This window comes from Dermochelys coriacea, chromosome 15 (genome assembly GCF_009764565.3).
Source record: "Dermochelys coriacea isolate rDerCor1 chromosome 15, rDerCor1.pri.v4, whole genome shotgun sequence".
NCBI classification, from domain to species: domain Eukaryota; kingdom Metazoa; phylum Chordata; order Testudines; family Dermochelyidae; genus Dermochelys; species Dermochelys coriacea.
The window spans coordinates 20,986,805-21,000,652 of NC_050082.1; the positions used below are offsets into that span (position 1 = coordinate 20,986,805).

General features: G+C 40.1%; 1 protein-coding gene across 3 annotated transcripts in view; it reads right to left on the reverse strand.

Annotated features, from left to right (window-relative positions):
* PIWIL1 (piwi like RNA-mediated gene silencing 1) overlaps positions 1–13,848 on the reverse strand; it is a 54,109-nt gene that overhangs the window by 2,079 nt on the left and 38,182 nt on the right. For 2 of the 3 annotated variants that reach the window (XM_038373599.2, XM_038373601.2), the window contains exons 18-20: positions 12,960–13,113; positions 11,820–11,945; positions 5,426–5,573 (exon numbers count right to left, since the gene is read on the reverse strand). In XM_038373599.2, coding sequence (XP_038229527.1) covers positions 5,426–5,573; positions 11,820–11,945; positions 12,960–13,113 — 428 coding nt within the window. The remainder of the gene's footprint in view (positions 1–5,425; positions 5,574–11,819; positions 11,946–12,959; positions 13,114–13,848) is intronic. The other variant, XM_038373604.2, reaches the window with a different exon arrangement.

The following is a 13,848-nucleotide window of genomic DNA, read 5'->3' on the forward strand; positions in this document are numbered from 1 at the left end:
GAGGTTTGGAGATGCAGGTGGAAAGTCTGGTTGAGTTTAGGAAGGGGTTTGAGCAAATGATGGAGCAAAGACACGAGGTATCTGAAGGGAAAAGCTCAGACTCACAGATGGAAGCAGGGCTGAGGAATTTTGAGGAGAGACTGGGTGAGGAAAGTGGTCAGTGGAAACATGTGACTCAAAGAACCAGGCAGAGAAAAAGACGGGCTAGTGAAGGAGAAATAGAGCTTAGGAACAGGTTTGCAGAGTTGGAAAATGAAGAAGGGGCTCAACAGGTACTTGTTGAAGGTGGAACGGTAAGGAAGAAGAGAAGAGAGGCTAGTCCTATAGGAAAAGGGAAAGAGTCAAGGGAGACTACACCAAATATGAGCCCCAGGAGGACACAGGATGGGTTGAAGAGGATTGTAAGGGAAAATAGGAATGGAAAGAACTTGCAGCCAGAGGGAACAGGGGAGAGACTGGAGAATACCACTGTCACCAGGAAAAGGCAGGTCTATGTGATCGGGGACTCTTTATTGAGAAGAATAGACAGGCCTGTAACTAGAGCTGATCCTGAGAATAGAAGGGTGTGCTGTCTTCCGGGTGCTAAGATACGGGATGTAGACCTGAGGTTGAAAAGGATCCTCAAGGGAGCGGGAAAGAATCCCCTAATTATCCTTCATGTGGGAACAAATGATACAGCCAGATTCTCGCTGGAAAGTATCAAGGGAGACTATGCTAGGCTGGGGAAGACGCTTAAGGAAATTGAGGCTCAGGTGATCTTTAGCAGGATCCTTTCTGTTCCTAGAGAAGGGCAACAAAGGTCTGATAAGATTATGACCGTCAACAGATGGCTTAGGCAGTGGTGCTATAAGGAGGGCTTTGGGATGTATGGCCACTGGGAGGCATTCACGGACAGAGGTCAGTTCTCTCGGGATGGACTTCATCTGAGTAGGGAAGGAAATAGACTTCTAGGATCAAGGCTGGCACAACTGATAAAGAGAGCTTTAAACTAGGAATTGGGGGGAGATGGATGGGAGATGTCCAGAAAATCTCCACGCCAGATTTTAGCATTGAGAGGGAAGAAGATGAAGTAAGAAAGGATACAGCCGTGGGTAGGAGAATGTATATAAGGAGCGAGGGCGGTGTGGATACTAGTCTAATAGGTTATACTGGCTGTAGAATGACTGTGCCTAATAGGGTACAAAATGTGAGCGAGGCCAAACAGCAAAAATTAAAATGTTTGTACACCAATGCGAGGAGTCTAGGTAACAAAATGGAGGAACTAGAGCTACTGGTGCAGGAAGTGAAACCAGATATTATAGGGATAACAGAAACATGGTGGAATAGTAGTCATGACTGGACTACAGGTATTGAAGGGTATGTACTGTTTAGGAAAGACAGAAACAAAGGTAAAGGGGGTGGAGTAGCATTGTATATCAATGATGAGGTAGAATGTAAAGAAATAAGAAGCGATGCAATGGATAAGACAGAGTCCGTGTGGGCAAAAATTACATTGGGGAAGAAAACTAGTAAAGCCTCTCCTACGATAGTGCTTGGGGTGTGCTATAGACCTCCGGGATCTAATTTGGATATGGATAGAGCCCTTTTTAAATGTCTTTAATCAAGTAAATACTAATGGAAACTGCGTGATCATGGGAGACTAACTTCCCAGATATAGACTGGAGGACCAGTGCTAGTAATAATAATAGGGCTCAGATTTTCCTAGATGCGATAGCTGATAGATTCCTTCATCAAGTAGTTGCTGAACCGACTAGAGGGGATGCCATTTTAGATTTAATTTTGATGAGTAGCGAGGACCTCATAGAAGAAATGGTTGTAGGGGACAATCTTGGCTCAAGTGATCATGAGCTAATTCAGTTCAAACTAAATGGAAGGATTAACAAAAATAAATCTGCAACTAGGGTTTTTGATTTCAAAAGGGCTGACTTTCAAAAATTAAGGAAATTAGTTAGGGAAGTGGATTGGACTGAAGAACTTATGGATCTAAAGGTGGAGGAGGCCTGGGATTACTTTAAATCAAAACTGCAGAAGCTATCGGAAGCCTGTATCCCAAGAAAGGGGAAAAAATTCATAGGAAGGAGTTGTAGACCAAGCTGGATGAGCAAGCATCTTAGAGAGGTGATTATGAAGAAGCAAAAAGCATACAGGGAGTGGAAGATGGGAGGGATCAGCAAGGAAAGCTACCTAATTGAGGTCAGAAGATGTAGGGATAAAGTGAGAGGCTAAAAGTCGAGTAGAGTTGGACCTTGCAAAGGGAATTAAAACCAATAGTAAAAGGTTCTATAGCCATATAAATAAGAAGAAAACTAAGAAGGAAGAAGTGGGGCCGCTTAACACTGAAGATGGAGCGGAGGTTAAAGATAATCTAGGCATGGCCCAATATCTAAACAAATACTTTGCCTCAGTCTTTAATAAGGCTAAAGAGGATCTTGGGGATAATGGTAGCATGACAAATGGGAAGGAGGATATAGAGGTAGATATTACCATATCAGAGGTAGAAGCGAAACTGAAACAGCTTAATGGGACTAAATCGGGGGGCCCAGATAATCTTCATCCAAGAATATTAAAGGAATTGGCACCTGAAATTGCAAGCCCATTAGCAAGAATTTTTCATGAATCTGTTAACTCAGGAATAGTACCGAATGATTGGAGAATTGCTAATATAGTTCCTATTTTTAAGAAAGGAAAAAAAAGTGATCCGGGTAACTACAGGCCAGTTAGTTTGACATCTGTAGTATGCAAGGTCCTGGAAAAAATTTTGAAGGAGAAATTAGTTAAGGACATTGAAGTCAATGGTAAATGGGACAAAATACAACATGGTTTTACAAAAGGTAGATCGTGCCAAACCAATCTAATCTCCTTTTTTGAAAAAGTAACAGATTTTTTAGATAAAGGAAATGCAGTGGATCTAATTTACCTAGATTTCAGTAAGGCATTTGATACCGTGCCACATGGGGAAATATTAGTTAAATTGGAGAAGATGGGGATCAATATGAACATCAGAAGGTGGATAAGGAATTGGTTAAAGGGGAGACTGCAACGGGTCCTACTGAAAGGCGAACTGTCAGGTTGGAGGGAGGTTACCAGTGGAGTTCCTCAGGGATCGGTTTTGGGACCAATCTTATTTAATCTTTTTGTTACTGACCTTGGCACAAAAAGTGGGAGTGTGCTAATAAAGTTTGCAGATGATACAAAGCTGGGAGGTATTGCCAATTTGGAGAAGGATCGGGATATTATACAGGAGATCTGGATGACCTTGTAAACTGGATTAATAGTAATAGGATGAAATTTAATAGTGAGAAGTGTAAGGTTATGCATTTAGGGATTAATAACAAGAATTTTAGTTATAAGTTGGGGACGCATCAATTAGAAGTAACGGAAGAGGAGAAGGACCTTGGAGTATTGGTTGATCATAGGATGACTATGAGCTGCCAATGTGATATGACTGAAAAAAGCTAATGCGGTTTTGGGATGCATCAGGAGAGGCATTTCCAGTAGGGATAAGGTGGTTTTAGTACCGTTATACAAGGCACTGGTGAGACCTCACCTAGAATACTGTGTGCAGTTCTGGTCTCCCATGTTTAAAAAGGATGAATTCAAACTGGAGCAGGTACAGAGAAGGGCTACTAGGATGATCCGAGGAATGGAAAACTTGTCTTATGAAAGGAGACTTAAGGAGCTGGGCTTGTTTAGCCTAACTAAAAGAAGGTTGAGGGGAGATATGATTGCTCTCTATAAATATATCAGAGGGATAAATACAGGAGAGGGAGAGGAATTATTTAAGCTCAGCACCAATGTGGACACAAGAACAATGGGTATAAACTGGCCACCAGGAAGTTTAGACTTGAAATCAGACGAAGGTTTTTAACCATCAGAGGAGTGAAGTTTTGGAATAACCTTCCAAGGGAAGCAGTGGGGGCAAAAGATCTATCTGGTTTTAAGATTCTACTCGATAAGTTTATGGAGGAGATGGTATGATGGGATAATGGGATTTTGGTAAGTAATTGATCTTTAAATATTCAGGGTAAATAGGCCAAATCCCCTGAGATGGGATATTAGATGGATGGGATCTGAGTTACTATAGAAAACTCTTTCCTGGGTATCTGGCTGGTGAATCTTGCCCATGTGCTCAGGGTTTGGCTGATTGCCATGTTTGGGGTCGGGAGGGACTTTTCCTCCAGGGCAGATTGGAGAGGCCCTGGAGGTTTTTTTGCCTTCCTTTCTAGCATGGGGCATGGTTGACTGGAGGGAGGCTTCTCTGCTCCTTGAAGTCTTTGAACCATGATTTAAGGACTTCAATAGCTCAGACATGGGTGAGGTTTTTCATAGGAGTGGGTGGGTGACATTCTGTGGCCTGCGCTGTGCAGGAGGTCGGACTAGATGATCAGAGTGGTCCCTTCTGACCTTAGTATCTATGAATCTATGAAAATCCCATCACGTCTCCGAAACCATGGAGCAGAACCCTGAGTCACTTTTCGATTATAAACTGATACATATGAAGTGCAAATTAACAAAAGAACACTACTCTACTATGGCTGAGTTTATACTATCATATGAACCTTAATTTCTGCAGTTCCCAAGCTTGGTTTTAACTGTACAACCTTAAATGAATTACCTTTTTCTTTCACTTAGTTTCCCATTTTTTTCAGAGTAGCAGCCGTGTTAGTCTGTATTCGCAAAAAGAAAAGGAGTACTTGTGGCACCTTAGGGTTTCCCATTGTGTTTCAAACCTCACACTAAGAAAAAGGAAACAAGTGCACACTGCTGGAGGCAAAGGTCTGATTTTGTAAGTCCTGCACTGGTATCTGAACAGGTCATGGAAGTTCCTGTGTAGTATTTATCAATACTGTGCCTACAGCTCTAGTAAGTTCTCAGAAGTGAGCCAGAGTCCTTATCCCACAAAGACCAACCAGCTAGCCAAATATGGGGAAAAAGGTCCTAAGGCAATCCCAGGAGGAGACAAGATTGCACTACTGTTCCTTCCCAGAACCCCTCCTGCACCCCAAAAAAGTCTGACATTGTACAGATTAGTAAAAATAATCCAGTCGTATTTAAGTTCACTGGAGCAGAGTTAAACGTTTTTCCAATGAGAGACTATGGGATCATGTACAGACTGTAAGGACTAGAATGTTTAGGCTAGAGACAGCAGCTGAGCAAGGCAGCTTAAATCACTTTAAACCTTTATGGGTGCCTGAGCTCTTTAAGCTCAAGGCCAAATAATATCCAGGTCATTACTCTGGAAGCAAAAATTCCTATGCATATTCAGTATGCAGTTTTTTATTCATAGTTTCCCCTCTCCCAAAGATTTTCAGCCTTGACCCCAAAATAAGGGCTATTTAACATGATATACTCAGAATATCACTCCTGGACAGGAAAAAAGTATCTTTTTGTTTTGCACTTATGCATTGCAGAAGTGGATACTTACTGGCCAGTTATAGTACATGTGGCAGAGCTTGTAAGTTAAACGTTGCATATGATCTGGTTTCAATGCACTGTTGTCATAGATTACATTGTAGTGGGTTGGTGAAACACTACCACTTCTCACAGCCTGACTCACAATAAAAAAATCATACCTGTAAATTGAAGAAAAAAAAATACAAACTAGAAGTTGTACTTAAATCCAAGCCCTTCACACAAAATATAAAGTTGGCCTTTAAATCAATTTACCAGGCATTTAAAAAAAACCGAAAACCTATTTGCCTTTGTAAAACTACAGCATGGTAAGCACAACAAGAAAGTGAGAAAGATGCAGCAAGTTTATATACATTATAGGCTCTGCAGTTAACAGTCTATTAAGGTTGCCTGATACCTTCAGGTACAAGACCCTCTTTTCAGTTTATAACTTTGTCAAACTTCAACCATTCAAGCTGAAGTTTTATAAAATTTCAGCCAAAATGGTTCAGCTGCTTCCAATAATGAGGTTAGAGAAAAATATATTGGTTTTGATCATATTAAATTCTTGATATTTTTTCTTTCAACTGCTATAGCGACTCCACGCTCTGGAGCAGAGACTTGAAATCTGATAGGCGGTGGCCTTTGTATCAGGATATGCTTTTTGCCATCCATGTGAAAATTCACTCAAAACTGGACAACCTGAGTCTGAAAAATTGCAGTTTGCACTTGTTGAATAGAGACAGAGTTTAACAGCTAAAACCTCAGAAGAGATTCTGTCCACACTGGGCATATTCAAGCTTAGGGCTAAGCAGGACTTTCCTGACAAGTACTACTCTGAGTGGCTGCAGCCTATACAGGGTCTGAGTCCAGACACCAGAACTTAAAGCAGAGACTGTCTTGCCTCTGGTCTCAATTCCACCATGCTGGACCCTGGCAACATTGAGGAGGAAGCTACCCAGTTCAAACGCAAACAGGTAATAGATGGATTGGTGAAGGGAGCAGAGTGAGACAAGGAGCCTAGGGAGCATGGGAAGAGGGGAACTGGAGGAAAACATGAGTGCAGGTTGAAGGAAGGGAGACCGCTCAGGCAAGGGGCTGGAATGGGAACCAGGACTGGCTGGGTAAGGAGATGGACTTGGAGACCAGGAAGAGAGACTGGGAATCTAGGGGGGAGACTAAGACTGACCATGCAAGGAGACCAGAATAAGGAGCAGTGGGTAAGGAGATATAGTTCTGACAGGAACAGACCAGGAGTCAAGCTTGTGAGGGACAGGACCGAGCACAAGGAGTAAGACTGCTAGACCTCTTCTCTAGAGTCTGGAATGAATCCACGATTCCTGAGCCTCACTATTACTCTGCTGTCGGCGAGTGTGTTTGTATACCAGATGGAGGCTGCAGATTATAGGCACCATAGCACTGGTTAATGCAGTTCAAAACCCAGTTTGAGAGACTGAGATGATATTGCAGAATCATTGGTACAGTCTGCAATGGAGAGCAGCTTAGAGGATTTCCTAAATTCCTTTGTCCTGTCCAGGTAGGATGCCAAGGATCTCCTGACATCCAGCGTATGTAGTATTGCCTCACCGCAATAACCCAGATTTTGGGACGGTTCAAGGTGAATAAACTGGTTCATATGGAAAGATGAGGCTACTTCGGGGAGGAACTTTGGTTGTGGTCTCAGTGAGACTTTGTCCTTAAAGAAAATAGTGAAAGGAGGGTGTGCCATTAGAGCCACTATTTCTCCTATTTCTCACACCAAGGTGAAGGCTACTAGGAAAGCTGTCTTCATGAACAGATGCACAAGGGAGCATGCGTCCATGGATTCAAAAGGTTAGGCTCCTGAGGACTAAATTAAGGTCCCATGTTGGTGGGGGATGTCTGATTTGTGGGCAGAGGTTACTCATACCTTTGAGGAACCTCTTCGTTGACAGGTGTGCAAATCCTGCATATCTGTCTATCTGCTGGTGGAAGACCGTTTTGGCCACGAAGTGCACCTTTAGCAAGCTGAGATATAATCCCATCTTTTTGAGGTGTTGGATGTAATTTAGTATTAATGGGAGGGAAGATAGGTTATTTGTTTCAAAATACAGCAGATGGGGAGTCTTTTCCACTTTTAAATGTAAATGTGACATGTCATTGGTTTTCTACTATATATAAACTTCTGTCACCTCCTCAGAGTAGGAATTCTGTGTGTGTTGGAACCATCAAGTGCCATTAATGTCAGACAGAGCTGTAACTGGAACATGAAGTGCTATATAATGCTAAGTACTCTGAAAAAAATCATATTCTAGGTGTCTCAAATTGGGCACCCAGTCAGTGGATACTTTTGACCTTAATCTTTCTGTGCCCCAGTTCCCTGTCTGTAAAAAGGGGATGATGATGAATGATAATGATACCCACATATCTCACTGGGGATGTGTGAAAATAAATTAACGTTGGTAAGCATTTCGCATAGAAAAACCCATGAGGGAATGAATAATTCATAAGGCATGGGACCACCCACTGAACAGTAAGAGGAAAACAAGACATTAAACAGCTGTTCATTAAGTGTACATAAAAGAAGCAGCGGTCCTGTGGAAAAATATAATTAAGGATTGTACCATAACACATGCACAAGGGGGCTGAATTAAGGTTACACAGGAAACCTTAATTCTGTCCTCTTAATTTTTGAGTGCTTGACTTTGCAACCTTACTTACGTTCTTTTAACATAGCTTTCTGAGTAATATGGGTATAAGATACTACCAAACACAATGGCAATTTAAAAATAAAATAAAGTCATCTTTTTTAGAATCCTTAAATTACCCTTCTCTTCTCCCATTCCCTCTAACCTCTATCCTCCTAGCCAATTATTTTGTTGGCGGTGAACCACTGCTCCTTAATGAATACAAGCTACACACTCCAACAAAATCTGTACTTTTCCTGCAGCTTTACATGTGGTCAGTTCAAGATTTAACATTAGGTTTTGTAACAATCTTTTAAGTACAGTTATGTTCAGAAATTACTATGGGTTTGTCTACACCTGAAATGCAGTAACAGAGCTTCAGTGTAGACACCATCTACCCTGATGGGAGGGGCTCTCCCATCAGAGTAGTGTAATTCACCTCCCTAAGAGGGGTAGCTAGGTTGACAGAAGAATTTTTCTATTGACCTAGAACTATCTACACCAGAGGTTAGGTCTAGCCCACTGAGTGACGCAACTGAGTTGACCTAATGTTTTCATGTAGACTATGCCTGTGTAAAAATTGTTATTTCTCATACCATCATCCCAATACATTGGAGTCAGGAAACTAGCTGCTTATTTCCAGCTCTGCAACTGACTTCCTGTGTGACACTAGATAATTCATTTCTCTTATACTTCAGATTCCTCTTCTACACACATGCTCTTGGAAGTCTAGGAATGAAAAGTTCTCTACAATTACTAGTTATTACTAAAGATGTGAGGGTCAGGAAAAAAAGGAAACTTTCAGAAAAAAACTCCCCCTAATAAAGTATTTCAAATGAAATTACTTTATTTCAAATCCTATGGTATTAGGCAATTACAACTCCTATATACTAGCAGGACTATATACCATATATACACTGATGTAAGCCCTGGGGCATATTAGAGCCCTCAGTCATTGGCGTGCACTGCCCTTTTTACTAGATAGCAGGAGAGAGTACAGGGCCCTTTCGCGTGGATTGCTTCCTGCCAACCTCTGTTCTGGAAATGGAAGCAGCTGCTACCCTAAAGGTGCTCCTGACTGGCCCTGGTGAGCAGCCCACTCATGCCAGACATCAGTCCTTCAGGGAAATAAACAGTCTGCTGCCTGCCGGGCAGATAGCAAGAGGTGTGCACCTGCAGGGCATTGGAGGAGAATCTTGAGAGCAGGGGTAGATCATCCTTCGAGTCCCCCTAGATCCACAGCAGGAACCAACTGCAACTGGTACGGAGGAGTTCTTTTTTTCCCCTCTCCTCCCTCAGCAAAAATAGTGCAACAGTCTTCTAATATATGGAAGGAAACTTTTCCACACCAAGTTAATCAAACAAAAGAGAACCTGTATTTTGTAAACATTGCCAATGGAACCATGCATTTCCAAATATTACCAGGATGACCAAAAACATCTCTGCATGTATGAAATGTCCTGCAGACATTAAAAAAAATCCATCATGAGTAGAAATGAACATCAAGAAGAAGAGCGTGAGGAAGGGAACACAGAGCGGTTGTACTTGTAACAAAATGTTCTCAAATCCAGGAGTACTTTTGTTTCTGCAACATCACTTCTGAAAGTATTGTACAAGTTCAACTCAAACAAATCAATCAAATCAGGAAAACATCTTATCTCAATCAACTATATACAAAAGACTCCCAATAATGACTTCATTTATAGAAAAGATGAAACCTGATAATAGATAAAAATTTGACCAAGCTCTGGCAAGAGCTTCTGGTACTCCATTATCAGTAACTGAAAACAGTTATTGGCAGGCAGCATTTAAACTATTAAAACAATCATACGTGTTACCCAGCAGATGTTCTTTGAGCAAGCCTCTTCTACAGTAAGAATATGACTATATAATACAAATTGTACAAGAACAAAATATCAGTGGAGCACTGCCTGGCAGTACTTACTTATGGGTGGACAAATGAACTGGGGGAAGGAATCAAACTTCGTGATAACACCTCAACAGTTTTGTTTTGTTTTTTTGGCAGAGGGGTTACAGGAGCATGAAAACCGACATGCTGCAGAGTATATTAGTAGTGAAATATGTGAGGTACTAGAGAAAATTGGAAGTGGGAAAGTATTTGTTGACTGACTAACTGACAATGCCAACAAGATGAAAGCAGCATGAGACATCATAAATAGCCATGTAATACTGGAGTACTTGTGGCACCTTAGAGACTAACAAAAAGTGAGCTGTAGCTCACAAAAGCTTATGCTCAAATAAATGTGTTAGTCTCTAAGGTGCCACAAGTACTCCTTTTCTTTTTGCGAATACAGACTAACACGGCTGCTACTCTGAATACTGGAGTAGGAGGTGTTTCTCATGGCCTAAGTCTGCTTCTTAATGATTTCATGAAGTGGAACACTCAAAAAGATCCATGAATCAGCAAAAAAGTTCTAAAGTATATGAAAACTATGCATATTGTAGATACAGTCTTTAAAACAAAGTAAGGAAAGCATGGTAAGAATAAAGTGGTAAAACTTCTAGCAAAACAAGATGGGGAACTATAGAGATTTCACCTGAAAGTTTATTAAAATAAAGAAGAGCTCTTCAAGGAACAGTGATAACAGAAGATTTTAAAGTAGTTTAAATGTATAACACACTGTACTTGAGGATAATTTCTGGGTTCACCTGCAGAACTCTCTGAAGACTACAGCCAATTGTTTCTGCAATCACTGTATATGAATCAGACAAAGCACTTTTGTCAGACATTCCTCTACTTGCAGCCAAGACAGTTGCTCAAAACCAGTTCATTTTAAGTGCCTCTCCACTCACAAGTCAGGAAGAAGTACAAGCAAAGGACTTAATTGGTAGATGGAAAGCATGTTGCTGCAAACCTCTTAGATCCAAGATTCAAAGGTAGTAATGTTAGTGATGCCTAGCATTGTTACAATATTTGACTGGATTATTAAACAAGCAATACATCTCTAACTAGATGACTAGAAAAGTACTTTCAAAAGTTAGAGAACAGAACCTATTAAGGTATTTTGTCCAAGAGTGCAATCTGGGAATCTGTCACATATTGCTCCAATTTCTGCAGCATGTAAAAATGTATGCTTTTATAAATATACATAGTAGTACTTTCTATGTGCTAGCTAAACTGTACATAAAACATTTCTCACTCTTAAAAAATGAAAGTTTAGTTTTGATAAGTAATTATTGCAGATATTTTGATTTTTCCCATAATTTGTCCCCCAATAAAAACGGGAAGGTGGTGAGGGGGAGGGAAACTGTTTTTTCCTTGCCTTCTAAGTTTTCAGAAATGTTATATCTCTCGTTATTACTCAGATATGCTCACTGTATGTATTCAGAATGTTTTACTTAAAATTCATTACTGTTAGCAATGAAGAATTAATTGAGATATTGGGAGAGTGAGCAGGATTATTTTATGGCTCATACACCAACACAAATATTCTACATTCAGAATTTGGTTATTACTGGGAGAAAAAGGCAACAGCCAGGAAGTACAATGACTTTCATATTCCAGATTGGTTTTTCAGTGGTGGACAACAAGAACTTGCAGACTGAGAAAGTATGAAAGATTATTTGCATAAATTTGCCAGCTAGCAATGCCATTTTTACAGTCATATTAACAATACATCCAATTTGGCCTATTCATTTCTTTTGAGTGAGCATCAGATTCCATTTTTGGTAGCAGGATGCAAGCCAAACAACTGATTCCTACCATCAAAGAGCTATTATCTCCCTAAAAGGATTACTTACCATTCCGGTCGGGTAACCTCTGCATCAATAACTGTACCAGGGGGTGGATTCTGAAGTCTTCCACCAGCCTGTGCAAAGAACCTAGTATTCACTCGTTTCTTCACCACTATTACTGTAAGTTTGGGGCTAGAAAAGATTATATGAGCAACATAAGAGCAATTTTTTGAAACTTCAATTTAGAGAACTTTCCCATTAAAGTTCTTTAAAATAGATTTTGGAAACTACATCTTTACTGATCCATTAGAAACCAGACTTCTAAATAAACTATAATATGCAGGTTTTAGTATTTTAAGCCTTCACTCAATATATTGCTTCTATTCAGGTATTTCAGCATAATTTATTACCATGGTACCAAATTAACTTTTGCACTTGCATAGCTGCAAACACCTGGGACCATAAGAGTAGAAGTTTTCCCTACAACAATACTTATACTATACAAGGTTTCTTCTCTTCCTCTCCCTTATTTTAGGTGTACTCAACATGGCACACATCTATTGATATACACTAAAAATATATGCAGAAAAAATATTGCCAGATGCTAAATAGAGAAAAAAGTAAGTATTTCCATCACCACTGGCAGTAACTGGCCTATTTTTGTTTAGCATGCTGTTTTGTTCCAGTGACAGTTTCAATACTCGGTTGTACCAGCACTGACAGATTTTAGAGCTAATTTAAGGCTATTACCCAAACTACTGAAGATGGAGGACTATGAGAATACAAATAACTAGACAACTGGTAATCTTTCCAAAAGAGGGAAGCATGATTAATCTAGAATTCACATGTGGTCATGATGAGGTGTGACTGGATAGTTCAAAGGGAGAATTCATAATTTATATGTACATTGAAGACGTAAAATCACAAGCATCAAAAGGAGTAAGGATATCTTTATGGAATTATCCAGTTATATCACATCAACATGAGGTATGCTCTTTGTAAAAGAATACCCAATATCATAAAAACTGAATGAGTAAGAAAGAAGCTGTTTGCGTCACTTACTAAATTATCGGATACAAGTGCACACTAGTGTAAAGAGGTATACAATCTTTTAGCAGCCTTATTGCTTTTCTGAAGCATGACAGTGCACATTTTATATCACTAAAGCCTTTCATTGCATCACTGCATACATCATAAGAGACTTACTTATAATCTTTTCCAACAGATTTCAAGCAATCCAAAAACTGGGGTACTTCGTAGTTAACCAAGGTTTTTAGCTGACCATCTCCTACACCATCACGATACACGATAATGCGAGAAGGCATATGGTTATTGCAGCTGAACCAGGCTCTTAAAGCAGCTTTAAGAAAACCAAATTAAAGTTATGCAACTATAATGGGAATGTCTTTCAGAAGTTAAAATTCAGAATGGATCTGTATTACTCAATGAATGGCAATAAATTGTGAAGCCTTGAAAAATCTACTCCCCTGAGAAACGTAAGTAAGTTGATCTAAGCTTCAGTGTACACATCACTAGGCTGATGGGACAATTCTTCCATCATCCTAACTATTGCCTCTCAAGGGGGTGGATTTACTACAACAGAAAAACTCCTTCTATTGCTGTATCAAGTATTACAGCAGCACAGCTGCAATGCCACAGCTGTGCCACTGTGGTGCTTGTAGTGCAGATATAGCTTATGTCCCTGTTGACAATTACAGTGACAAGGGAATGGCTTTTATTGGACCAATGTCTTCTCTGAAAAGGAGCGTGCTTCCTCTCCCTATCTATCTCCCCCTCCCCCATATATATTATATATAAAATCTCTAGAGAAGTTGGCCCAATAAAAAAATATTACCTCACTCACCTTCTCTCTCTAATATTCTGGGACCAACATGGCTACAACAACACTGTATATAGCAATTAAGGTATCTGTTAGGACCATGCAAATCAGGAGAAGCTACATAAACAATCTGATAATTGTCAGTGATAATTATATATAAACGTCCAATCCATTTTTACTCAAGTGTAATTTGATGTTTTACTCAATGGAACACAAAAGCCTGTTCTGAGAAGGAACAGCTGCCACCCATCAGGC